General features: G+C 46.7%; 3 protein-coding genes and 1 long non-coding RNA gene across 23 annotated transcripts in view; 2 read left to right on the top strand and 2 right to left on the bottom strand.

Moving 5' to 3' along the window:
• Positions 1–3,027, top strand: part of Naa25 (N(alpha)-acetyltransferase 25, NatB auxiliary subunit) — a 52,284-nt gene extending 49,257 nt beyond the window's left edge. The window contains exon 24 of the mRNA NM_001413582.1: positions 76–3,027. Coding sequence (NP_001400511.1) covers positions 76–198 — 123 coding nt within the window. The 3' untranslated portion in view covers positions 199–3,027. The remainder of the gene's footprint in view (positions 1–75) is intronic.
• Positions 3,028–5,328: 2,301 nt separating this feature from the next.
• On the bottom strand, positions 5,329–11,759 carry Erp29 (endoplasmic reticulum protein 29). 2 transcript variants are annotated; one of them, NM_053961.2, is made up of 3 exons: positions 11,424–11,582; positions 6,511–6,649; positions 5,329–6,122 (listed from the first exon to the last, which is right to left on the bottom strand). In NM_053961.2, the coding sequence occupies exons 1-3, from the start codon at positions 11,565–11,567 to the stop codon at positions 5,623–5,625; spliced, it is 783 nt and encodes a 260-aa protein (NP_446413.1). In that variant the 5' UTR covers positions 11,568–11,582; the 3' UTR covers positions 5,329–5,622. The 2 variants fall into 2 exon arrangements, with proteins under 2 accessions (NP_446413.1, XP_063127090.1); XM_063271020.1 differs by lacking the exons at positions 5,329–6,122; positions 6,511–6,649 and adding an exon at positions 6,826–7,153 and having other exon boundaries at positions 11,424–11,759.
• Positions 7,587–11,417, bottom strand: LOC120095847 (uncharacterized). Its single transcript, XR_005491722.2, has 2 exons — positions 11,220–11,417; positions 7,587–8,491 (listed from the first exon to the last, which is right to left on the bottom strand). It is a non-coding gene; the product is annotated as an uncharacterized LOC120095847 (long non-coding RNA).
• Positions 11,760–11,829: 70 nt separating the features above from the next.
• The window catches only part of Tmem116 (transmembrane protein 116), a 68,761-nt gene continuing 53,433 nt past the window's right edge, over positions 11,830–27,157 (top strand). For 6 of the 19 annotated variants that reach the window (XR_005491675.2, XR_005491674.2, XM_039089787.2 and 3 more), the window contains exon 1: positions 11,893–26,761. Coding sequence is in view for 14 of the 19 variants with exons in the window: in XM_039089787.2 (XP_038945715.1) it covers positions 26,714–26,761 (48 nt within the window). In the remaining 5 variants the exon portion in view is untranslated. Of the gene's footprint in view, positions 26,762–27,157 lie in introns of all 19 variants that reach the window. The other 13 variants (XM_063271691.1, XM_063271684.1, XM_063271689.1 and 10 more) reach the window with 11 other exon arrangements.

The following is a 27,157-nucleotide window of genomic DNA, read 5'->3' as shown; positions in this document are numbered from 1 at the left end:
GTGTTCAGGGTGAGGTCACTGTAAGCTGCATGATTGATTTTCGAGCAAGACTACTTTTTGTTGTTTCTTTTATAGGAGGAAAGAAAGTTTTCAAGGACTGTGCAGGGCAAAGTGCAGAGCAGTTACCTGCACTCGCTTCTGGAGACGGGGGAGCTGCTGAGGAAAAGGCTTGAGACTACAAAGAAACTAAAAATTTAAGGAAGAAGTATGACCCACAGACACCGAAGACTCCATAGCAGAAGACGACACCACCTTCCCCAGCAAAAACAACATCTGGCTGGCATCGTTCTAATCCAGAACTTCCTCACAAATGCATGAAGGACTTTGATCGTGAATTAATTCTTGAGGTATTAAATATATACAACAAATTAAATTATTGTATATAAACCAGAAGCAGGACCCTCATCTGGGTTTACCACTCTTTATACCTGTTCATACATACAGGACAGCAACAAGAGCATCCCACCGTCACTCCTGTCAGCAGAGATGTCTGGGGTGGGCGTTTCTGTACAAGCAGCAATAGAGAATAAGTATAGCATCGCCCTCAGAGCGGCTGGGGCACTTTTCTATCGTGCAGTGGGAGTTTGCTTTGGGACTTGAGCCATATGAGGCAAAAAGCAAATGTAGGAGCCGACTTGGGAGCAGGGCCCTTCCCTTAGTGGCAGGTTCTTTGTGAGGTCCCACAAAACCACATCCCACAGAGGATCAGGTGAGATGTGGCTGAGTCCATGCCACTGCAGGGCACCACACATGACCACAGGTGCTCAGTTTTGGCTTCGTAGACCCAACAGCCAAGACGTCCCCAGCCCCGTTCCTGGGAGAGCTCAGCCTCAGGGCAACAAGGAAGTCCAAGGTGAACCCACTTTGAGGAGGAATTCTGAGCACAGCCCGCTGTGAGCTTCATAAGCTGCTGCGACTGCAGCCCGACGGCCCTCTAGGAGAGGCGGAAGAGCTGTTGGAAGAGGCTGTACATGCTTTGTGCAGGCGAGTCTGATGCGTGTACTGTTTGTGAGCCCCATCCTGCAGCTGACTCATGTCACACACAGACACATATGTATAAATATGCTTGGAAACAGATTTACTACTGTAGTGCTTTTAAGGGGGAGGTTTGGGACAGAAGGAATTGTATGTTATGGATTTAACCTAGGTTTCAAGTTTTAGGTTGACAAAAGCTGTTTTACAATGGGCCTGGTGTCGGTGTACTTTGGTGACACTTGAGAACTGCCTCAGGATGTCTTTACGTTGTTACCTGGGGTTGGAGGTCTGGTCCCTGAGCCTCCAACGTAAGAGGCTGGTCTGAGAGATGAAAACTGCTCTTGATTATGTCATGCTGAGCCCTGACAGCTCCTTCAGTGACTGTTTTGTGTCTGACTCTCCTCCTCCTCTTCTGGTCTTGTTCTCTGTCACCTGACTCGAGAGAGTCAGTAACTATAAGGTGAAAAGATGAATTTGGTGAGGATTGGTCTTTCCGTGTACCACTCCAGCGGAGAGGTGACAGACAGCAGCTGAAGGACAGCTGGCGGTCTCAGTGGCTATGTCTGCATCTCTTCCTTTATCTTGACAGTCTTAGACTCACAAACCAGCATAGGGGTCACTAATAATTTAAACGTGTAAGGAAATCTGCACAAACTACTTCCTGACTTGTAAGCTGTGCTGGAGCTTCAGCCACAGCATTGCGTCAGAGCATCACATGCTCCGTCCCAACACGAACACGAAGGCCCTTTTCCAATGAGATGGACCCAAGACCCTGATGTTGACTTGCCTTGAACATCATCAACTTGTGGTCCCCTTCTGTAGTGGTGGCCTGTTTCCCTTGGGACTGGGTGGGCTTTTGCCTGCCCTGCCATGGCTCCTGCAATAATGTTTTTTTGGGATATTCAAATTGTACTGTGTTCATGGTCATAGATACTCTAAAACAGCTCCCTCAGCTGACCGTGACCAGGGTGGACTCTGGGCTGGCTCTGGTTCTCAGGCATGGCTCCTTCCTCTAATGGTCTATCCAGTCAGTCTCCTGCCCTAACCCGGAGGACCTCCACTGGTCTGATTGGCAAATAATGTCATGTTGGGGTTACACTTCCTTGCTGATTTTCTTACTAAATGTAGCATTTCAATCAGATCTAATTCTTACATTTTGAGATAACTGTAAAAAAGAATGAAATTATGAAATGGCCAATATCTTTTATCAGTCTATTCTTTTGGAAACTGTCATGCACTATACCTTGTGTACAGCCTCCGCCCCCATGCTTGTGTGTCATTAGTGTCTAAGGAGAGGCTCAGAGGCACTGCTGCTCTTCTGGTTATATGGGCTTTCTTCTGTTTTGTTTTTGTGTGATAAATTGATATTTAAAAAACAAAAAACAACAAAAAACCACGACTACTGTTTACAGACTGAAAAAAAAAATCACTGCTTTTTATACTACTGAGATCCTAAGTCAAGACTTTGCAAAGCAGGAATTGGGTTCAAGTTATTTCTTTGCCGTGGACGGAGAGTCCTCTGTAGTTTCTCCTCACGAGGGAGAGTGCACAAACTTAGGTGCGCTGCCATCAATTTTGTATATTTTCATAATTTTAATTGTTCAAAATTGCATTATATTTTGCAATCACCACGTTCAATCTGTATATGTCTTTCATTTCAACTTTTTCAATACAAAAAGGGGTTCAATTCATCTGCAGGTTTGTTGAAACTCTTCCTACTTTTTTATGTGATTTATTGGTATGGGAAATCTGCTCTTGAGAACTAAGTGCAGGCAGCAAATCCACTTTATCTGGACGGGCTAATCTACATAAATGTTTTTATTTTAAGGTGGCCCTTTTTCTTGGTTCATTTTTGTTGAGTCTTAAAAGTTAGAGCTTCTAGAACAGTATACCTCATCTCAGTTCTGTACCATTATCCCTAACATGGCCTAGTATGGGGCATTTCTGTAGATCCAGCTTTAAAGAGGTGGAGGCAGGAGGAGCAGGTGAAAGCCATGCTTAGCTACTAGACACTGTCTTAAAACAAATAAATGAAAATAAGCAAAACCCAAAGAGGAAAGGTCAAAACTAATCTTTTTGGCATAACAGCTGTGCCTTGCAACTCCACTTCTTACAGGTGAATCTGAGTAACTGTCATGTGCTGTCTGTTAGGCGCCGAGACCCTGGGTCCTACTGGAAGCTGGGTGCTGTAGAGCCAATGTGTGCTGATGTGTGTCCGAGTGTGCAGATCTGAGTGAGTCAAAGGCAAAGCACTCCACGGTTTCTTTCAGGCAGTCTGGTAACACAGCAGAAGCAGGAGGTTTTCCTTTGTCCTGATAGTATGTGCCCTTAGCAGGATTTGCCTGTTTCTTCAGGGAGGAACTAACTTTATTTGAATGTTTTTTTCCTTCAGCAAAAAGATTGCTTGCCTGCTCTTAACCTTCCCGACATGGTGCGGATCTGCAGGTGCTATTCCTGCCTGGCTGCCAAACTTACAGGATGAGTCTCATAATGGCCTTATTTGTGGTCACCCAATGCACATCATGCTCGGGGGCAGGGGGCACAGGTTTATTCAATTTTTCCTTCTCTCTCTCTCTCTCTCTCTCTCTCTCTCTCTCACACACACACACACACACACACACACACACACACACACACACACACACACACACGGGTCTCATGGAAGAGTTAAAATTGAGATCCTTTTTCTGCAAGACAGGGCTTAAGGCTTCCTGCACAGCCTGAGCTGGCCTTGGATTTCTCTGTCCTGCCTCACTCTGCCCTTTGTTTAATGGCATTTAATTTATATTCCTGAATTAAAAAGTCCCTCTTGGTACTATTTGAGAAAATGTGCGGCTTTATTCGAGTAAAGTTCTTTGTTAGGTCCAGTGTTTACTGCTTCATGTTACTGAGGAATTCCCTCAAGCTGTATGTAGCCGTATAACCCTAAGGTAGCACCGTGAGAGCTAGAGTGCTGCCCTGTGCCAGTGTGGCTGGACATAATCACTGCCTGCAGAATGAGGGGAGCCTGCATTTCCACGAAAGACACAGATCTCTTAAGCACACTCAGCTTCAGAAGACAGAATAGTCTTTCTGCTCCTGAACTCCTGCAGCTAGAAATGGCTACAGCTAGCTTGAAGCCCATCCTATAAGGGCTCAGGAGGACTGTCACCATCCTGTTGCTATCACAAAAGATGAAGGGACAACTACTTTGTTTTTTAGATTTAGCCTGGCCTAGATAAGTATAGAAACCAGAGGAACTAAGACAAGTCGGTTTCTGAAGCACCCAAAGAAATTCTGAAATAGATTACAACTAAAACTAGAACTAAAAGTTAAAATACTCACAACTAGAGAGATGGCTCAGCAGTTAGGAGCTCTGGAGCTCTCTTCCCAGGACCTACATAATGGCTTATGACCATTTACTACTGTAGTTCCAGATCCCAGCACCGTCTTCTAGCCTCTATGGGCACACACGTACACTGGATATAGAAACAAGCAGGCAAGCAGCACTCAAGACACATACAAATTTAGAAGAAAATTGAAGATTAAAATTCTAGATCTCACATTCATTCCGGAGATGTAGATTCTGTGCCCTGTGAGCATGAGCCACTCTTGTAAGGATGAAGGATGGGTCGTCACACTGACGACCTCACTACTGTGTTTTAGTTAAATTGAACGTGGGTGGGTGTGTGCACGTGTGCGTCGTGCACATGCATGTGTGTGAATCTGTTTCCAGATCACTGTGAGTAGCAGTCTGGTGGAAGTGGAGGAGCATGAGCGACCCACACTTCTGCCAACGGTTGAGCATGCCCACATCTGTCGAGGAGCTGCAGCCCCACAGCATTTTATAACAGACGGGCAGGCCTGGGGTTCAGTGCCGCGGAGTCCTGATCCCCTGAATCTGAGTCTGTTGGTGCCACTCAGCTTATCAAAAGTTCGTGTTGACAGAGTTTACAGCAAGTGATTTTGTTGGAAAGTTTATATTTTAGATGTTGAAAGTGGAATGAATGTTCATGTGGTTTTGTTTCCTACACAGAGTCTTACACAGCACAGGCTGGTGCTCAAGTCACTAGGTAGCTGAAGCTGGCCTGGAATCCCTGATGCTTGTGCCTCTGCCTCCCTAGTGCTCAGATTACAGATGTCACCAAATCTGGCTTTGGTTGGCTGTATCAATTCTAAAGGCAGTACATTAGTATAAGGATTTGCTTGCTGTGTAGAGAAGATCAGAGTATAGACTGCACCCTGTACCTCGCCATACATGGATGGCCATGGAAACAGGTGAGGCCGTGCCTTACGCAGGCAAGTCTTGGCAGAATAGAATGCACAACAGCTCAGACTCTTGACAGGGGCCAAAAGTACTATCTGAGAAGAAAATCATCTAACCAAAACAGACTTTTATTTGATCAGAACTATACCTGTCAAGGACCTTCCTCTATAGTACCAGCTCCTGTGGGGGCACAGCCATCTTGTCTTGGCACACAGGCTCCCCACAAACTGCTCCAAGGATGTCCAGGGTATGGTCTCAGCAGCCTCAGTGTCCAGGCACTCGGGGCACAGGTCTCTGGCTCAGGACTGCTTTGCTCCACTGCCCCCTCCACCCACAGGGCCCCACAGTCAGCAGGCGGCTCTCCCTCCCCGCCCTCAGCAAACCCTAGCAGCCTGGTGCCCTCACAGCTCCTCCTTCTCGGCGCCTTTCTTGCGGAAGGCGGTGAGGATGTTGAGGCTCCTCTGCAGCTCTTCCTTCTTACCCTCACTCATCTTGTTCTCAATGAGCTTACTGATCCGGGCCAGCTCGGAGGCCGGGAAGTCTTCACCTTGGTCCAAGATCTTCCCCATGATCTTCAGGTACTGACTGGCCCACTTCTTGTCTGTCTCCTTCACACCTGAGAGGCCATCCTGCCCCTGTTTCAGGATGGCCTGGCGGGCCTCTCTGCTGGAGGCCTCGATGAACTGGCCCGCCAGGGCATCGTACGCAGGCAGACATCCAGGCATGCCCAGATAGACTCCCTGCCCCTTGAGCCAGCGCTGGATGGCTCCAACTTTAACTGCCCCGCTGTATGGGACAGGATTCTCAAAGTCCCCATCCCGGAAGAGGTAGAAGACTGGGTAGCTCTCTTTGTCCAGCTTGTACTTCTCACTCAGCTCCATGTTCAGCTTGTCACCATAGTCTGTGAACAGAAACCAGACATGAGGAACCAGCAGAACAATGCTACAGGGCCTGCTGAGGAGAGGGAAGACTCAAGGCTGGGGCCTAGTTTAGTGTAAATCTTTGCTAGAGACCTGGGTCTGATTCTTTTCCTTAGCTGTGTGGCTTTACTCTGCCTTGAGTGATGCTTACCTTCTTCCCGGGTGGGGTAGGGTGGGGTGGGGTAGGGTGATCTTCTGACTACTGTGTCCACTACTTGCCAGAGCCTGTGGGTGTGAGGACCCAGTCAGGCTGTGACACTGATGTGAGCGTGTCAATCACTTGGAAACATCACGAACAGTTGTGAGCCATCATGTGGGTGCTGGGAACTGAACCCAGGTCCTCCCCAGTCATCCTGGACTTGTAAATACCTGAGATCCCCACCTCTGCCACCAAGAGATCATCGCTGGAGGCTGAGTTCTCAGCCAGACGCTTAAACTCATCTTGCTTCTCTCCATAGGGGTACTGGGTGTCGAACTTCACCAAGACGAACTTGCTTTTGGGAATGACCTGAGGGTGCAAAGACAGAGCTGAGCGAGTCGGGTGTTTAGGGGTGTTGAGGATTGACCCCCTTTCCCAAGGGGCCACTGTTGTGTCACTGAAGAGACACAGTGGAAGCCAGCCTACACAGGAGACAAGCTGTCCACTGCTATCAGTCACTAATCCCCTTAAAGCTTAGGACATTCTTTTTTTTTTTTTAAGAATTATTTATTATATATGAGTACACTGTTGCTGTCTTCAGATACAGCAGAAGAGGGCATCAGATCTCATTACAGATGGTTGTGAGCCACCATGTGGTTGCTGGGATTTGAACTCAGGACCTCTGGAAGAGCAGTCAGTTCTCTTAATCGCTGAGCCATCTCTCCAGCCCAAGGACATGCTTTCTTTACTGTGTGTCACACAATCCAAATTCCCACTAGCAAAAGGCGGTTGCAGAAGTGGTGGTAACAGGCCTTTAATCCAGCACCCAGGAGGCAGAGGTAAGTGGACCTCTGAGTTCCAGGACAGCTTGGTCTACACAGAGAAACAAAAAGGACAGAGATGTGCATAAATAAAGCTAACACCTATCCCTTCAGTGCTAAGGAGACCTATGCAGTCTGTTGTCCCTTGGCACATCTGCCATCCCAGGAGGCCTTTATCAGTAAGCACCCAATTACAAATCTGCTAAGAGCAAACAGCCACATTAAGGCGTCCAACCATTCAGGCTGCTTCGGCTGTGGAGGTCAGACTTGGGTCAGTGTCTTTACCTAAGACCAGGGCACCTTTTCACTACTTCCGTTTTAAACTGTCAGTGCCATAGTGAATGAGTGTGTGTGTGTGTGTGTGTGTGTGGCGTGTGTGTGTGTGGCGTGTGCGCATGTATGAGCTCTATCTGCATGTAAATCTGCATGTCAATTGAGGGCATCTAAAGATGGCTATAATCTACCATGAGGTTGCTGGGACTTGACCTCAGGAACTCTGGAAGAGTAGCCAGTGCTTTTAACTGCTGAGCAATCTCTCTAGCCCTGTTAATGAAGTATTTCACACCCGAATGAGTACAGTTGAGCCAAACATAATGGTGCTTGTCTATAATCCTTGCACTCAGGAAGCAGGGGCAGGACAGGATGTAGGTCAGCTGCTATACATGGTGGGGACTCCTGGAATTAACAATGTCACTTACCCACCATTGCTATCTAGCTGCCCAGAAGGAATGGATACCTATACCCATTTAACAGTTCCTCCCCTGTCCTCCTTGTACCCCGTCTCTGGTTTGTCTACTCAGAGTCTCATTTCTGTGTCCCGTTTCTTTGCTACCATGTTTTTAAAATGTGTTCATGTTATAACACGTGACAGTGCTTCAAGTCTTCTCTTCTGTTGGAGTTGGGGTCTGTGTAGTTCAGGCTGCCTTACACTGGTCCTCCTGTCTCAGCTTCCCAAGTGCTCAGCTGTGTGTCAGCACACCTTGCTTATTATCACGTTGGATATGTTCCCTCCACATAAGCCACAAGTAATAGACTCCTGCGTTTTTACTGTAGCTAGCGCTGCCCTAAATGTTCACACATGTGTTATGTTGGAGTGCAGACTCAATTCCAACTGGCTTTGGTCAGCAGTTTTGCCTTCTCATCTTCAACTTCAAACAATTCCTTTAAATCATGTGCATCTGAGTAAAGGTACCAGAGGAGGCCAGAAGAGGGCACCTGATCCCCTGGAGCTAGAGTTACAGGCAGCTATGGGTGTCAGGAACTGAACTCACGTCCTCTGCAAGAACAGTGTTTGCTGTTAACCACTGAGCCATCTCTGCAGCCGCCTCCTCCAACCTTTCATGCTTCTAATGCAGTGGTCCCAAACTGTCATTTTTGTCACAGGCAAACACTGAAGATAAAAAGATCTTATTATTTTTGACATCCATTTGGTTTTACACTTTTAAGGATATTAACACTGCCTAGGGACATGAAAGACAGAAGCCATGGGAACAGGTCACTGACACCAAAAAGTCCAGCGCTTAAGGGCCCAGCAGCAGGAGAGACTGAAAATATAAATCAGAGCATATCCCTGTGGCCCAGCTGGCCTTGTTTCTGCTCAGTACTGGCTCCAACTGTCTCTGCACTAAGCTTCTTCCTGGGTTCTCTTCTGGCTTCCTCTGTCACTCACAGCTCAGTTCAGGTCTCCCTTCTAGTGGACAGGACTGCGCCAGTCACCTATTGCTTTAATTCCCTAACGCTCTCCCGTCTCGCCTGGAACCCACATTTGGTTATTTTCTGTGCTTTCCACTAGGATGTGCGTTTCTAAGACTAAAGACCAGGCCTGTGTTCCAGTGCATTTCTCAAGTCCCAGTGTCTGACACGTGGCAGACACTGAGGGATGAACAGAACTCTAGGCATCTGGGAGAGCTGATGCTACGTGGTTGTGAGTCGGGGCGGGTAGAAGCAAGTGTAGCAAAAGCCCAGCACAGAATGCCTACCAAGGGCGTACATTTGTAATACAGGACACCAGAATGATCGGACACTTAGCTAACAGGAGGTGATAGTGGCGTTCCGTATGTGTGTGTATATGGGGAGGGGGGTGTGAATTGAGGTCAGAGGAAAATTTGTGAGAGTCAGTTCTCTCCCTTCACCATGAGGACTGAACTCTGGCCAGCAGGCTTGGTGGAAGCTTCCTGGACCACCTCATGGGCCCTTCACTGGGTTTACGACACAGTCATTAAGTTTCCTAAACTGGTCTTCAACTTTTGACCTTTCTGCCTCTGCCTCCCTGGTGTGACATCATGCCTGGCTGAAATCCTTTATACATTGAAAAAAAGAATCTGCTAAGAGCCCATCACATCCCAGACACCATTCTAAGTGAACACGGCAGTGAAAACACTGGGCCTCTCTGAAACCTTCTAGTGATGGTGGAAAAGAACCACGAGAAAACGGTTTTTAAAGTTGGAGAACACTAGGGGCTGGGGATTTAGCTCAGTGGTAGAGCGATTACCTAGGAAGCGCAGGGCCCTGGGTTCGGTCCCCAGCTCCGAAAAAAAAAATTAAAAAAAAAATTAAAAAAAAAAAAAAGTTGGAGAACACTGACAGGCAAGGCACGTAACAAGATTCCTGGACAAAACACCAGGAGGCACCCTTTGTCTTTTATGAGAGAACAGTTTGGAAGAGACTGGAGGAGACACCTGTTCACTCATGTGAACACAGCTCATCTGGTGTGCTGTGGTGGCACACCTTTAATCCCAGCACTAGGGAGTGGCCGAGGCCAGGAGTTATCTGCAAGTTCAAGGCCAGCAACTACAGTGAGTTCCAGGGCAGCCAAGGTTACACAGAAAAACCCTGTCTCAAAAAAAAAAAAAAAAAAAATCCAAATAACGTTGGATCAGATACTTCATAAACATAATATTCTATGAACTATGAATAACAAGCTAAAAAACCAGTGATGAGTGCCCTAAACAGAGCCAAACAGAGCAACAGGAGTGCTTTCTCGGTCTGGGCAACTGAGAAAGCAAGGAAGGGACAAGAGAAGTTAACATTTAACCTAAGACAGAGCAATGAGAAATAACCTATTTCAAAGACAGCAAAGAATGTTCCAGTCACAAGGAAAGGCCACTGCAGATGGCCTGACAGATGTGAGCTCAGGGCAGTCAGAGAAGGCTTGTGTTGCCTGGAACAGACTGGGAAAGGGGACAAACGGCTAGGAAGTGAGATACAACACGGTGTATTCCCTATAGGGCTTGCTACTGTATTAAGTAGAATCTCAAGGTGCTTCCGGGTGGCCTGTGGGGTTGAGGGGGGATGGGGATGGGGACTGTGATATTACTAGAGCACTATATAGAGTTGAACAGATGATTAACTAGCTTAATAGACCATCAAACAGACTTCTTTTTCTTTTTAGGGGAAAAAAAAAAGGCTTGAATGGGTTACACGTGTAGGGTCCTATCAGCAACCTTTTCCAAAATAGCCCTGTCCAACCACACAGCACAGGGGCCTTTAGAGTCCCCTTCTGCGTTTCAGTTCCTCATTCTAACAAAATAAGAAGATGACCACTTCTCTCCACGCTGAGCTGGCCCAATAGAGGAAGTGAGAAGCTTCTGGTAACTAGAGACATGCAAAAAGAGTTGGGTCTACAGAGGCCACTGCATTCAGCCTGCAACAGTTACACCGTCCATCCATCTACCCAGGCTTATAAACCAAATTTTGTAAAAAATAAAATTTTAAAAATGCTGAGGGTACTGTCGTTTCTTTCATGCCTTGATCAGGTTTTGTTCATTTTGTTCTCCGCCCCGAAGATGTTCTCTACAGGTGGGAGACCTGCAACGTTTTTAACCCTTGCACTTTGTAGGGGTCCTCATGCCGTCTGAACCCGGTTTGCACATTACCAAACACGCTACAACCCATCCTCTGAAGAGCAGACTTGCATGCTAACGTGCAGAGTTCTCTCGGCCACCCCCACCCCATCCGTGAACCGAGGAGCGTCGACCTCGCCCCGCCCTCCGGTCTTCCACTTGTGACTCGTGGATTGGATCTTTCCCGGCATTGTCTTTTTCCCTATCGAGAAAGGGACACTTAGTTCCATTGACTCCGTCTTGGTAGCTTTTTTGTAAAAAAGATGTAGCGAGTACCCGGGCTGCAAGGCAGAAGGGAACGATGCCTGATGGTCAGGGTGGGCTCCGGCACTGTCCACACTGGGTCTACAGGATGATGGGATGTCTAGGGATGGTCCCTAAGGACTGCCTGCTGCCACCTCTCGGGGCCCAACGTCCCCATGGGCGCGCGCTCCCACGGGCGCCTATCTGCACCTGCGCACGACCCCCCGCTCTCATTACCTTGTAGAAAGTGACTGTGTCCAAGGGAAGGGCGCCCTTCGTGTGCAGGCCGCTGGCGCCATGAGGAGCAGAGAGGAGCAGCAGGCCAAGGAGAACGGACAGCAGTGGGGAGAGCGAAACGGCGCCAGGAACGGCGGCAGCCATCACGCCGGATTGTGGGAGCGGGAGATGGGCAAGCTACAGCAGGAGCGCTCCGAGTGGGCGGTCACGTCACTGGGAGGGCCGTCCCGCCGGCGCGCATGAGCGCACGTGGCCACTCGGAGAGGCTCAGGCGGCCTCTAGGGTGGAAGAGACCGGCCGCAGAGGGGCGGGGCAGAGAGGGGCGGCTGCGCATGTGTAGTGTGAGAAGCGGGGGCACGGTGGGGGGGAGGTGGGGGGAGGTGGGCGGGGCCACGTGACGGAAGGGCCTGCGAAGTGGGACTGTCGCGCACGCGCACTCCGTGCCACTCGTCTAGGCTGGGTTTCGCGGCGTTCTCGCGTGAGGAGAGGCGCGAGGCGCAGCCTCAACAATTCCCTCGTTGCCTTCTCTCGCCTTGGAACAAGACGTGGCGGCGTCCCTGCCTTCTCTGCGCTGGGCTGTCATGAGGTCCGTTGAGACCCGTCGCTTCCCCCGGTTAGTCAGCTGTTTGTCACTGGTAGTCGCTGCCAAGCCCTTGTAGGTCACAGGGTGCAGCGCTGGACAGGCCCGCGGGGCACTTAGGCAATGGGGCCACCCCTGCCCCAGAAGGTTGGGAAAAGGCCTATTCGCCATTCTACTTTTGGTCAGGTATAGTAGGTGGCACAGGCCTACAGGCCTAATTTCAGCACAAGGCAGGAGGGTGACAAGACCAGGCTGGGCTGTTCCGTTTTCAGGGAGTAGCTCATGCCACGTGATGATTGTTCCCGTGGGAAGTCAGCACAGTGATAAAGGCTCGAAGGAATGAATTCCTCACTGGAGAAGACACAGGGATCATAGCTAGCAGGCTGTGTGAGGCAGCACAGGCCTTCAATCCCAGTGCTCACTGGAAAACTGGCAGGCTGATCAAAATCTGATCCACATACCCTGTTCCAGGACTCGTACACATCACATATAAGTCCCATCCTCAGCACCCAAGGGAAAAGCACATCTTACCACTCCTAAGTCCAAGGCTGGTGAACCTGAGTTCAAGGCCAACCTGGTCTACAGAGTGAGGTCTAGGCCCTTCAGAGTCAACCTGGGTCTCAAAATGACAAAAACAAAACATAAAAAGCTGGGTGTGGAATTCTTGCCAGTACTGGGGAAGCGAGGAAGATCACCAAATTGAGCTTAATCAGTGACCTCTATATGCACGCACACACACACCCACCCACACACACACACACACACACACACACACACACACACACACCTGTAGAATCATGAAAGCAAAGCTGGATTATGTTGTGCACTTTTCTATCTTTCTTATTACTGTTAAGTCTGAAACCCTGGGACAAACTGAGGTGACTAACATCAAAGTGGACCTGGCCATGAGGTTTTCCCAGAATCCTTCAGGGTATGGCAGGCATGCCCTGCTCCCCACCCTAAACTTCCCCAACCCAAGGTCTGGACTGCCCTTCGTCCAGCTGCCTTTCCTTATATAATCCAGCCATTTTAGCTATGGCACTCTCTTCGTCAGTGTCTTAACCCAGGCTGCCCCTCTGACTCTCCCAGCCGTCTTTGCTCTGACTATGCTCTCTCCCTTTTATCTACAATAAAATTCCTCCTCCACCATCCCTAGGAGCGATCAGTCCTTCAGCTGTGCTTTTTACAGTTGTCGCCTAATGACCGCCCCTCTAATAGGCAGCTAGCTGCCCTCCATTTGACCAGCCATACTGACCTTGACCTCTACACAGGCTGTGCAAGTATGACACACTGGTCATTCTGTCACAGTGTCACATGGCTATGTCCCAAAAAAGACCTGTATGTCCTCCTTACCTTTTTGAGTTGTGAGTGTGGTCTCCAGGGCTCCCATCTACCCAGTTAAGTGTTAAAATCTTCACTCCCATCTCATGGCTTTCCACCTTTGAAGATCCTGTATTACGAGTCAGTCCTGCTTACTCGTGTCATCGAGGTACCCAGGTAGTTGGGGAGCCATGACTTTGAAAGGTAGGGAACATTTGTGAAGCAACGGGAAACAGGATATGGTTAAGCATGCTGAGCTCTATGAAGCTATGTAAAGGCAAACTCAGGAGGGTAAGATAAAGACTCACTAGTCTAAGGGGTTTACAGCCACCAGAGGCTTTAAGTGGAGCGTTTTCTCAGATTCGTGGATGAAAACATCACGTAAACATGATGTGGGGGGTTGGGGATTTAGCTCAGTGGTAGAGCGCTTGCCTAGGAAGTGCAAGGCCCTGGGTTCGGTCCCCAGCTCAGCTCCGAAAAAAAGAAAAAAAAAAAAAAAAAACCATGATGTGGCTTTAGTTCCAAGCCTTCCTGGGAAGGAGAGCACTGGAGACCTGAGGAAACCTGAAGAGGACTTTGGGATAACACAGATTAAATCACGTGCCTCAGATGCACTACAATTGCATTTAGAGAGATAATTGTAGTAATTAGAGAAATAATTAAAGCTAAGTGACCTCCTACAGGCAGGCCCCAATCCAGCGGGCCTGATGTCCCTTTAAGAAAAGACATTGCAGCTGGGCATGATGGCTAGAGCCTTTGACCCCAGCACTCAGCTGAGGCCGGTGGGTCTCTGTGAATGGGAAGCCAGCACGGCCAATTTAGTCTCAGGTCAGCCTGGACTTTATAGAGCAACCTTTTCTCACTATAAAAAAGGATAATGAATGAAGAGAATGCATCAGAAGGGAGAAGACTGAGGCTGAGCGCAGTTGAGTATCTATTGCAGTAGTTAGAGGAGGTGAGAGAAGAAGTTAAAATCTGGCAATTAAGAAAGCCATACAGGGGGTTGGGGATTTAGCTCAGTGGTAGAGCGCTTGCCTAGGAAGCGCAAGGCCCTGGGTTTGGTCCCCAGCTCCGAAAAAAAAAAAAAGAACCAAAAAAAAGAAAGCCATACAGATGGACTGGAGAGATGGTTCAGTGGTTAAGAACACTGGCTGCTCTTCCAGAGGTCCTGAGTTCAATCCCCAGCATCCACATGGTGGCTCACGACCATCTGTAAGGGATCAGATGCCCTCTTCTGGTGTGTCTGAATATGGTAACAGTGTGCTCACATATATACAATAAATATATTTTTAAAAAAAGGGGGGGCTGGAGAGATGGCTCAGCGGTTAAGAGCACCCATCTACTCTTCCAGAGGTCCTGAGTTCAATTCCCAGCAACCACATGGTGGCTCACAACCATCTGTAATGAGATCTGATGCCCTCTTCTGGTGTGTCTGAAGACAGCTACAGTGTACTCATAGACATAAAATAAATAAATCTTAAAAAAAAATGACTTTTTTTTAAAAAGAGCCTAAGCTGGGCCTGGGTGATAGCCGAATAGTAGGCCATGTGTATACTCTTAAAGCTCCATCCTCAAGTTTGTGACTGAAGAAAAGTGAAATCAAGAAGCTTTTGCAAGGGCTGGAGAGATGGCCCAGCGGTTAAGAGCACTGACTGCTCTTCCAGAGGTCCTGAGTTCAATTCCCAGCAACCACATGGTGGCTCACAACCATCTGTAATGAGATATGATGCCCTCTTCTGGTCTGAAGACAGCTACAATGTACTTACAAATAAATAAATCTTAAAAAAAAATTTAAAAAAAAAAAAGAAAGAAGCTTTTGCAAGAAGTCTGGACTTGGTGGCACTTTAATCCCAGAACTCTTGTTATTTTGTCTTTTTTTTTTTTTTTCTTTTTCTCAGAGCTGAGGACCGAACCCAGGGCCTTGCGCTTAGCTAGGCAAGCGCTCTACCACTGAGCTAAATCCCCAACCCCAATCCCAGAACTCTGAAGGCAGAGGCAGCCAGATCTATGTGAGTTTAAGAACAGCCTGGTCAATAAAGCAAGTTTGAGGCCAGCCAGGGCCACACAGTGGGACCCTGTCTCAAACAAGACAAGAAGATCCGTTTGTAGAATAGAAATGAAGGCTTCGGTCGACAGATAGATTGAGGTAGAAGACAGACCCGTCTGAGCCTGCTCCAGCTTACTCTTGTGCACAGTTGCTGCCTTCAGGCCGGGCAGCACTTTGACGACACACTGAGGCTAATTTCCAGGGGAAAATGACTCTACAACATGTTCACACACGTCAACAGCTGCCGCCTGCCGGCACACCAGGGCGTAGAAACGGATGGATCATTTGTTTTGCGTGAATAAACAATGCCCCCTGCCCGTGACTCTTATCAAACCAAGGCAGAGTCTACACTCATGAACTTATCTGTGGAAGCAGGTAGAACCCCTCAGCTGGCACTGTACAGAGTGGCCCCATTTTGACCCATCACCCGTGAGCCTTGTCTAAGAAGCAGGCAGAAGAGGCTGAAGTGAAAGACTGTTCTGAGACTCCAGCCCACTGCAACCTCAGTCCTGTGGTGTGCTGTCTGCTTCAGATCAACAATTGAAATGACCAGACACCTGGGCCTGTACTGACAATGGTGTCTAGTCAGACTTCCTTGTAGCCCCTACAGGACTGAGATTGTATCAGTTCAAGTTCAGGAGAGCATCCCTGAACTCTGCAGCGTCTGTAACTCTTGTCGCCATTCTGTAATTGGTGTAAATACATCATTGTATGACAGGGTGATACTAATCCTGGCATTAAAGGACCCGTGATTGCTAGACTCTTGAACTCAAAATTACTTGTAAAGTTGCAGCCAATGAAACTGACACAGCTCTGAGAGTGTATTTGCATAAGAGCAATTCCAGGTGCTGCTGGATATGACCTTATAAGAGGATAGGTTTAACCTGACTACTAGGCTATATGACCTTCTACTGTGGGGCAAATGGCGGGGTACAGGGCTATGCATGCCGGCTCAGGCAGGTCTGGGGAAGGGGAGAGTGATCCTACTCCTGCTGATCTCAGGAAGAGATTTCTGGGGTTTGGACATGACCCAATATTTGATCCCGGCCCCACAGGAAGGATCCTCAAGGCCTGTGGGTGTGTCTGTATTTCCTTGATTGCTAATTGATGTAGGAGGTCCCAGTCCACTGTGGGCAGCTCCATTCCTAGGTAGGAGGGCCTGAGCTATATAAAAAAGGTAGCTAGCTGCCAATAAGCCTGGCAGTAACCTGGAAGTGTTCCTTGATGGTTGCTGTTCAAGGTCTTGCCTTGAGTTTCTGCCTTAGCTTACCTAGATAATTTATTGTAAAGATGAAATAAACCCTTCCATCTCAGATTGTCTTTGGGCATGATGTTTATCACATTAACAGAAAGCCAACTAATACACATTATAAAGAATTTAGCTAGCCTGGTCTACAGAGCAAGTTCCAGGACAGCCAGGGCTAGATAGAGAAACTCAGTCTTAAAACACAAACCTAATTCCCTCCTAGAAGGAGGGATGGGAGCACTATAGGACCCTCACCTGAGTATCCAGCCACTCCTCCCGACCAGTTGTATGCAATTCTCAAACTGCATGTGGCCTTAGTGGGGAGCTCCAGTACGCAGGCTGGGAAAGACTAGGAAGGAAACTCCGTCTGGCCGGCCACAGGCAAGCTTTCACCCATGCTGGGTGCAGACCTAGGGTCACCAAGGCTCCTAGTCATAATTCTGCATGCATGCTTTGTAAGTAGCACTAATAAACCCATTGGTTTCTCAGGGTAGACTTTGGTGAGAATCAATCTTTGTTTTGTCCTTAGATCTTTATGGGGAGGGGAGAAGACATTGTTTAGACTTCCCCCACCCCAGAATGAGAATTGAGAATTCTATAGTGCGTGTGTGTGTGTGTGTGTGTGTGTGTGTGTGTGTGTGTGTGGTGTTTAGAAAGGTCAGAAACATTTTTGAGTTTACCTTAATAAAAGAGAAAATGAGCTGCACAAATTGATGAGGTGTAAGAGGGGGGTCTAGGGATGTGGCTCAGTCGGGAGAGAGCTTTCCTAGTGTATATGAAATCCCGAGTTCCCTCTCCAGCGCTGCATAACCGCTGTGTGGCACAGACCTGCCGTCACAGTACTAGGGAAGTAGAGGGAGAGGATCGGAAGTCCAGGGTCATCCGTCACTGCATAGCTGGTTTAAGATCAGCCCGAGATATGACACATGAAACACCTTCAAAATCATTTTAAGAAAAAAAATAATTTTAAGACTTTAATCCCAGCACTTGTAAGAAAGAGTCAGAGGGAATCTCTGTGAGTTCAAGGCCAGCCTGGTCTACAAAGGAGTTTCAGGGCAGCCAGGGCTATACAGAAATGAGGGACATTGTTTTTTAATATATTGGCTCGAGCAAGCTCTAAGGAGAAAAGTGATGCTTTGGTCCTGAGGCGAGTAAGGAGGAATGTGGTGAAGTCCACGCTTTCATGTGGGAAGCAGACACAGGTAAATCCTGAGAAATAAGCCCAGTGCGGGTGAGAAATTGCTGAAAGAGACAGACAGAGATGCTTTAGGCCCTAAAGTTTAGGGGATGAGCACTTTAGAAGGAGGGAATTCCCAAAATGGTGAGATAGTTTAAAATGAGGGGAAAGTGTCTTGAAAACTGTCTGAAGAACTTTCCTTTTGTCTTACTATCAATAAGGAACTTAGATAATTGAAAATTCTTTATAAAATTTTGATATATGTCCCTCACTTTTGAGTATATGAATACCCTGTTAGAATGGTTATCCAAAAATGCCTCTCTGGTTGTGGTTATTATAGGAGTCTTTGTTTTTTGTCAGACAGTATTTCTCTATGTAGCTCTGGATGTTCTGGAACTCGCTATGTACACCAAGATGGCTTTGAACTCACAGAGAGCCCAGAGCTCCACCTGCGTCTGCTTCTCAAGTTCTGGGATTAAAGCCATGCGCCATTACACCTGGCTAGAATTAGGTTTTGGAAGAAATTAAGAAAGTGGATTTGTGGGCTGGAGAGATGACTCAGAGGTTTAGAGCACTGGCTGCTCTTCCAGAGGTCCTGAGTTCAATTCCCAGCAACCATATGGTGGCTCACAACCATCTGTAATGGAATCTGATGCCCTCTTCTGGCCTGTAGTTGCATAATGCAGGCAGAAAGCTGTATGAAATATACATAATAAATAAATAAATTTAAAAAAAGAAAGGTTTAAAAAAAAAAGAAAGTGGGGCTGGAGAGATGGCTCAGTGGTTAAGAGCACTGACTGCTCTTCCAAAGGTCCTGAGTTCAAATCCCAGCAACCACATGGTGGCTCACAACCATCTGTAATAAGATCTGATGCCCTCTTCTGGTATGTCTGAAGATAGCTACAATGTATATAATAAATAAATAAACCTTTAAAAAAAAAAAAAAAAAGAAAGTGGATTTGTCAGAGGCAGGGTATTGACACCTCTGCTATGAATCGCATTGCAAGAATGATCGCTATACTGCTTCATTTGAGTTATGTTCTGATGTAGAAAGTGTAAAAGCTCACGCTGGCTGTTCAGTGGAGGTAAAAGGAGGGGCCATGCTAACAGATGCTGCAGCACTAAGCCCAAGATGGGACAAGTGCTTCAAGGTTTGCCCCACTGACTTCCTTAGTAGCTGTTTCCAAGATTCACCCTTGTGCTCAGGACTGCTTTGAGCTGTGGGACTGTGGAAATTAACGAGTTTGAAGTGGAAATACTTGCAATTATTGATCGCATTTGGGGTTTCTGTTGGTGGTCGTAGTTCCTTTTGCTGTTGCTATTTATTTATTTATTTATTTATTTATTTATTTATTTATTTATTTTGAAGGGATTCTATTTGTTGAAGTGTGGTCAACGGCTGCAGAAAGGGGTCCTGGTGCAGAATAACATGTCCACTGCTGACGATGAGAGCCTTGTTTACTGACTGGGCCTCATTCATGCTAATTCAGAACATGCCCAGGTCAGGTGTGCCTAGAATCCCATGCTGTAAAGATTCCTCTGACCCAATACAGTCTACAGGAACCATATTACTTAGGCTTTGCTGGGAAACCAGGCTGACAACTCCTCAGAGAACACTGAGCTGTAACCTGGCCAGGGACCTCACCTGACCATGCACACGGCAAGGGCACAGACAGACGATGCCAAGTTCTCACCACTGGAGGCAGTTCTCACCACAGGTCCTACTGGGAACAAGCCTGCTTGAGCCTGAGGAAGGGAGAAGCCAAGGAAATCAGCCTGCGCTTCTCACCAGTTACTGAAACACGGGGATGTAGATGGCACCACGGTTTATTTGCAAAAGAAATGAACTTAATTGTAATTGTACTGAGTCTAAAGTGTTGTCTTTTGAGACAGTTTCTCTGTGTGGCCCTGGCTGCCCTGGGACTATGTAGATCAGACCAGCCTGGAACTTACAGAGATCTGCCTGCCTCTGCCTCCTGAGTGCTGGGTGGGATTAAAGGTGTGCACCATCATGCCCAGCTAAATTTGTTATTTTTTTTAAAGATGTATTTATTTATTATATATGAGTACACTGTAACTGTCTTCAGATGCACCAAAAGAGGGCGTCCGATCTCATTACAGATGGTTGTGAGCCACCATGTGGTTGCTGGGAATTGAACTCAGGACCTCTGGAAGAGCAGTCAGTGCTCTTAACCACTGAGCCACCTCTCCAGCCCTAAATTTGTTATTTTTATATCAAGAAATGTCTTACCAATTACTCTGTCCAAATCACAAAGACAGCCCATGTAGTTATCCAGTCCAAGAGAGCACGTTAGTCTGGCGTGACTTTTTTATACCCATTTCGGCTTAGTGGTTGTCTAAATACACACTTTGGGGGCAGTTCATTCTAAAATCCTGACCCACCTGAATTGAGTCTTTAGTTCAAGTTCTATGCACTTCTCAAAAATCATGGCTCAGAGGTATTCGTGCACACCATAGTCCCAGGACTTGGGCCTGAGGCAGGAAGACAGTGGGTTTGAGGCCAGTTCAGTCTATAAACATATACATCTCAGGAAAAATATCCTCAATAATAAAGCTGATTTTTATAATTTAAGGAAATGTTTTCATTGTTACCAGTTTGGTGTCAAATATCCAATTTTTCATGAAATTTTAAATTTCCCATTGTTTAGTGGGGTTAACCTGAAGGTACCATAAAAATTCTTGCAATGTAATTTTTCAGCCCAGGAATAAGGGATCTCTTTTGAGAAGTTAAATGTTTTCATGTAATCTTCATCTTTAATTCCCTCTTCCAATGTTTGTTTTGTGCTTCCAATGTTTGAGGTTCCCCGGCCCCAGCCAGGGGAAAAGGCAAACATCTCCAGTACCCATTATACCATGATTCCAGCAGTCTAACTTTTTTTCCTTTTGCCCCAAATGGTTTTTGTTTTTTGTTTTGTTTTGTTTTGTTTTGTTTTTTGACCAGCAATCTCTCTTCTCTGGGTGGTTTTGGGTGCAGAGGGCTGTGGGGCAGCCTTAGCTCTGGGCACAGATGGAGACTGGAAGACACATTTATATATATGTATGTATGCATGTATGTATGTATGTATGTATGTATGTATGTATGTATGTATGTATGTATGTATATCTCCCAGGTTTTGGCTTAAATTTCTCAAAACCTACTTTGGTAGAGGTTCTTAAATGCTTCGACCTCCCTTATAGCTCACCTACCAAGGGTAGGGGAGGAGGATGGTTAGTAGGACAGGGAGCTGTGGAGGCAGGGACCTGTTTAGAAGTAGTTCTTTTTGGCAGTTCCAGTCTTCGTTGTCAGCAGTCCAGCCCACTAGCAAAACACCAACCAGGAATCAGCAGCAGCTTGGTCCAGAAGTATCCATGTGTCTCCACTGATCAGCAGGAGTCTGAGGAAGTGCAAGAAGCCTCAGGAATATCAGGAGAAGTTCTTTTGTGCGCGTTTCTCTATGAAGTCAGACAAGTGAAGATCAGTGAAGAAAGCTAGGCGAACAAATGCCACAGTGTAGTCGGAGAAAACCAGCATGGCTGAAGCCCAGTGAAGACAAGCAGGTCAAACAGTGCCAGACCAGCATCAGTGAAGCCCAGCATCACAGTGCATGTCTGTTGGGTTATGTCCAAACATCACGAGTCCTTGCAAGCATCAGCTCTATCACATGCCTTTTCACAAGACAGCTTTCAGAAAAATGACCCATGTCTGCTTTCAGCAAAACATGACATGATACAACTGTCTGGTCTCCAAAGAAAGCAGAAATTTCCACTTGACACCATACACAGTGTTTTCTAGCATACTCAAAGTTGAGCAGCCACTATTACTACCTGGTTCTGGAACCTTTGTCACACCCATTTATGGCCATGTAGTCACTGTAGCGGGGCAGTGTTGGCACACAAAACTTTAATCCTGGCACTGGGGAGACAGAGAAGCAGGCAGATCTCTGAGTTCAAAGCCAGGCTGGTCTACAGAATGAGTTCCAGGACAGCCAGGGCTGCACAGAGAAACCCTATGTTGGAGGGGAAATTCACTCCAATTCCTTCCTAAAGTAGCCGCCTACTTCAGACAGTCATGGATATGCACTTCCAGGCTCCTAAGTGACAGCATACACGATGTAGCCTTGTTCACATGTGTCAAGTTTATCTCATAGCACTGTTTTTGCTAGTTATATGAATTTTCCAACATTTTATCTATCAATTCACCAGGTGACAGATATTAAGCTATTTCTAATTTTAAATTTAAAATATTTTATCACATTTATTTATATTTGCTTTTGAGTGGAGCTGCATGTGCCACAGCGTGTGTGTTAAAGTTGGAAGACGTTGGTTTTCTCCTCCCATCCTGCAGGTTCCAGGGATTAGTCTCAGGTCCTTAGGCTTGGTGGCAAGCCCTTTTACAAAGCTGATTTCTACTTTTTGTCTATTTTGATGTTCAGGGTTTTAGAGGGACATGTGTTTTGGGTTTTTTGGGTTTTTTTTTTTTGGTTTTTGGTTTGTTGTTTTTTTGTTTGTTTGTTTGTTTGTTTGTTTTTTGGCCATGTACCTAGTAGAGTTGAGTTTATACATGGGACTTATTGGCCCATTAGGAAACTGTTAAAGTAGGAGCCGGGGAGCTGGTTCAGAGCTTCCAGAGGATCCTGGTTTTGTTACCAGTGACAACATGGTAGCTTGCAAATATCTGTAATTCCAGTTCCTGAGGCCCTGCTGCCTTCTTCTGTCCTCTGAGAGCATTACATGTGTGTGACCCACAGATAGATCTCATGCACATAAACATAAATACTGAAAAGGAGGAAATGCCGGAGTAGCTGTACTCCATCCACGGTGTAGGACTATGTTCTCTATCTTCATGGGCATTCGCCACAGCCCGCTTGTGCACAGCCTTCTTACTGGGATGTGCCTCCATCTCACTGATCTGCTTCATGGATGGCTGATGATGCCCAGGTCTTCTCTCCACTTGCTCAGTGGTTATTGGCATCTTTGAGGAGTTTAGTTGACAAGTTTCCCTAGTTTTAATTGGGTTACTTCATCTTTTTAGTTATAAGAATTCCTTATACAACCCATGTTAATAGAATGCATATGATCTTTGTGTGGGTTTTTTGTTTTGTTTTTGTTTTGTTCATATGTTTGTTTGTTTGTTTGTTCTTTTGAGACAGGGTTTCTCTGTGTGGCCCTGGCTGTCTTAGAACTAGCTCTGTAGACCAGGCTGACCTCTAACTCAGAGATCCCCCTGCCTCTGCCTCCTGAGTGCTGGACTAAAGGTGTGCATCACCACACCTGGCTCTCTTTGTGTTTTTAAAATTATGTTTGTTTTGTGTTCATTGTGGTGTTTCACAGCATCAGGGAGGAAGATAAGAGTCAGTTCTTTCAGGGGGTTGGGGATTTAGCTCAGCGGTAGAGCGCTTGCCTAGCGAGCGCAAGGCCCTGGGTTCGGTCCCCAGCTCCAAAAAAAAAAAAAAAAAAAGAAAAAGAAAAAAAAAAAAAAAAGAGTCAGTTCTTTCTACCATGTGGGTCCCAGGGCCCAAACTCAGGTTGTCAGACTTGGTAGCTGGTGCCCTAACCTGCTGAGCCCCCTCACCAGCCTGAGTCTCTGTGGTCGTTTGTTTGTTTGAGACAGGATCTTACTAGATAGCCCAGCCTAGTCTTGAACTAATGTTCCTCCTGCCTCACATTCCACATGCACTGTAGGAACATTGTGCCACTACAATAGATTTATACAGTGTTTTTTTTTCCAGATCTAAAGCTTACAAATATTCCACCCTATTTGTGGGTTGCCTTTTAATGTTCATGATGGAATCTTTTGAATGACACAAATTTAAATTGTATATGAGAATACAAGTTCTCATGTTCTAAGTTAAAGAGCAAGACTGGGAAAGGTAGAGAGGAAAAAGGAGGCAGATGTGGTCCAGTTGGTAAAACCCTGGGCTTGCAAGCCTGCTGATGCTAGTTCAACCCCCAGACCCCAGGACAAATGCACAAGATGGACACTTGTGATCTGAGCAGGTGTAAAGTGGCGAGGCTCACTGGATCTCAGCCTAGCCTAGTGGTTGCTGTAGTCAGGAACTCAAAGATGGTAGACAGCAACTGAGGCCATCCTCCGGCTTCTGCATGCACCCACATACACAGACATGTACCCTTCCTACATGCCTGCGCACTCACATGCATGCAAGCAGTCATAAAAATACATTTATGGAAAGGACTAAAATGTTAGCATAGATATTTATACATAGAAACGACTTTAAAGCTGTCAGTTACTACTTCTGTGTGCTTTCAGGTTAGGTGTGGTGGCCATGTTTGTGATTTGAGTGCTGTGGAGGCAGAGGCAGAAGGATCCTTGCGAATTTAGGACCATCCTAGGCTACATAACAAGTTCAGGCTAGGCAGGAGTGCAGCTGCAGTGAGATCTCATTTCAAAGCAAGAACAAAATTCCAGCAGCAACAACTCAACATATTTTCCTGCCACAAGTTTAGTGAAATCTTGTTATGTAGATTGATATGTAACATGTTGTGTCCATCATAGTCACTGAGGGTACATGCACCTGAACTATGGCATACACAAGCTCCCAGGTTCAATCCCAGAACCATACACACAGATACACACAAATGAACAGCGTGGCTTAAAAACAGAGAAGCAAAAACTGAACATGATTGATTTCATTGGGTTTGAGATAGCCTTGTAGCAAAAGAAAACAAAGTTATGTTTCCAAAGGTACTCCAAGGAAAAACTGCATGTGCACACACATATATGCACATACACTCAGGCATATGTGCACAGATACACATGTATAAACACATGCACGCACAGGCATAGACACATGCAGACGTGTAATTGCATGTGCACACAGGCACATGCATACACAGACATGCACACAGTGACATGCATATACAAGCACATACATACATATACACACAGCCACACAGACATGTACATGCGCACACAGACCCATACACACATAGGCATATGCACACAGACAGGCACATGCACACACACACATGCACACAGGCACATATACAGACACATATGTATATGCATACACATGCATATGCATATAGACTTGCACATGTACACACACACACACACACACACACATTCAGGAAGGTGGCATAGATACTTTAGGAATGTGCCAAAGGGAAAGGTTCTCTGAGGCTGAGGTCAGTAGGCTGTTCTCTGAACAATCTAACATTTGTCCTGAGGAACAAAGGAACCTTTTGTCCAAGAGCATTTTCCTACCATTTTCTTATCACTTGCTGAGTATCATTACCACACCCTTAAGAGGTAGACATTGGGCTGGAGAGATGGCTCAGCGGTTAAGAGCACTGACTGTTCTTCCAGAGGTCCTGAGTTCAATTCCCAGCAACCACATGGTGGCTCACACCCATCTGGAATAAAGTCTGATACCCTTTTCTAGTGTGTCTGAAGACAGCTACAGTGTATCCATATACATTAAATAAATAAATCTTTAAAAAAAAAAAGATGGGGTTGGGGATTTAGCTCAGTCGTAGAGCGCTTGCCTAGCAAGCGCAAGGCCCTGGGTTCGGTTCCCAGCTCTGAAAAAAAGAAAAAAAAAAAAAAAGAGGTAGACATCATTAGGGACCTCCAAATGCCCCCAAGACTCTTTGCTACTGATGTGCGATGTGGATGCCTCCCAGTACTTGGATTACCTGTTTAGACAGCTACTAAAATCGCCCAGTAACCAGCATCTGGCCTTTCATTCTAGACTGCACGTGCTCGCGCGCTCGCGCTCGCGCTCTCTCTCTCTCTCTCTCTCTCTCTCTCTCTCTCTCTCTCTCTCTCTCTCTCTCTCGTATTCAAGAGCTGGGACATAGCTTAGTGCTCATCATGCATGTGTGACATTTGCCAGGTTCTGGGGTTAGTCCCCAGACCTTAGACACACAGGAGAGACGTTGCAGAACATGTGAACGTTTAGGTAAAGCCGTGAGAACTTTTGGTTTCCTCTCCCCAGGCTCTGTGGCTCCCTCCACAGGCTGTCCACAAGCTGTTCTGTCCACCACTGCTCTATCCAGACTGAGTGCCTTGGTACTCAGGCCATTGCCCACTGTGCTCCTGGAAGGCTCTGTCAGACTTTACACTGTGTCTCCGATAACACGTTGATTTATACAAAATTGATTGTACTTAAGCATGCAGAGGGCTGGGGATTTAGCTCAGTGGTAGAGCGCTTACCTAGGAAGCGCAAGGCCCTGGGTTCAGTCCCCAGCTCCGAAAAAAAGAACCAAAAAAAAAAGCATGCTGAGTAGATGGTGTGTATAATAATATGTTGAACATAACAAACAGTAATGACCTCTTCTTAATTTTAATTACTACTAAAACTTTAATTGAATATGCTATCTTCCTCATCATTTTGCCCCCCAAACAGGGACAAGTTTCAATAGACCTCTGTTTTACCCTGTTTCTTTCTTTCTCTTCCTTTTTTTCCTGTTCCATCTCTCTTTTGCAAGTTTACTTTTTATTATGAAAAACACCCTCTGCTGTTTATTGCTTCTGCTTCTTGCTCTTTCTTAAAATTTCATTTTATTTACATCACAATTGCTGCCCCCCCAGGTCCCCTTCCTGGAGTCCCTCCCTTTCGCCTCTGAGAGAATGGGGCCCCCCCTGGGTATCCCCCAAGCCTGGTACATCAGGTCTGCTGGATTAGGCACATCCTCTCTCACTGAGGCAGCCCTCTGCTCTGTGACATCTGTGCTGGGGGCCTCGGTCCAGCCAGCTATGCCCTTTGTTACAACTTGCTTTCTTCTGTCACCTGCTTCTTCTATTTTTGGCTTTGTCCTTGGCCCTTCAGCCTCCTTCCCTTAAGGTACAGGGCAGGATTAGCTGGGGTGGAGCCCAGCTGAGGTAGGGTGGAGCTACCTGTTCCGAGCCTGACTGAGAAGGGCCTGGGCTTGGAGGGTCGCTGGAACTGAAGTCTGCATGGCCCTCCCACTGGAGGTCAGCCGCCTGGAAGGCAGATGGGAGTCTGTAAGGTCAAAAGCTGATTGCTCCCCCACCCCACCCCCAACTTCTGCTCCCTTCGTCCTCTCTGTTCATGTTTTACTCACAGTGGCTCTCTGCTTACTGATACCATTCCCCTCTTTATCATTCACTCTGTTCTGTCTTATTAACTGTCTGTCAGTCAGCCACACTTGGTTTTCTGTCGTCTGTCCTCAGACCCTAGCCTTTCCTCTGTGTTTGTGGTTTCTTCCTGTAGTTGCCTCAACTTCGCTTTCTCATTCAGTCTGCTCTGCTCACTGCTGTTTCTTTAATGTTTGAGTGTTTTTGAAGGACTCAGGTTGAGGGTGGCACAGGCCTTGCCTTCCTTCCACAGGCCTGTTCAGGTCTGTGCTGAAGAGATGGTTAATTAACACCGAAGGGAAA

The sequence above is a fragment of the Rattus norvegicus genome, chromosome 12, assembly GCF_036323735.1.
Source record: "Rattus norvegicus strain BN/NHsdMcwi chromosome 12, GRCr8, whole genome shotgun sequence".
Lineage (NCBI taxonomy): Eukaryota > Metazoa > Chordata > Mammalia > Rodentia > Muridae > Rattus > Rattus norvegicus.
This window is presented reverse-complemented; position numbering and strand designations above follow the sequence as displayed.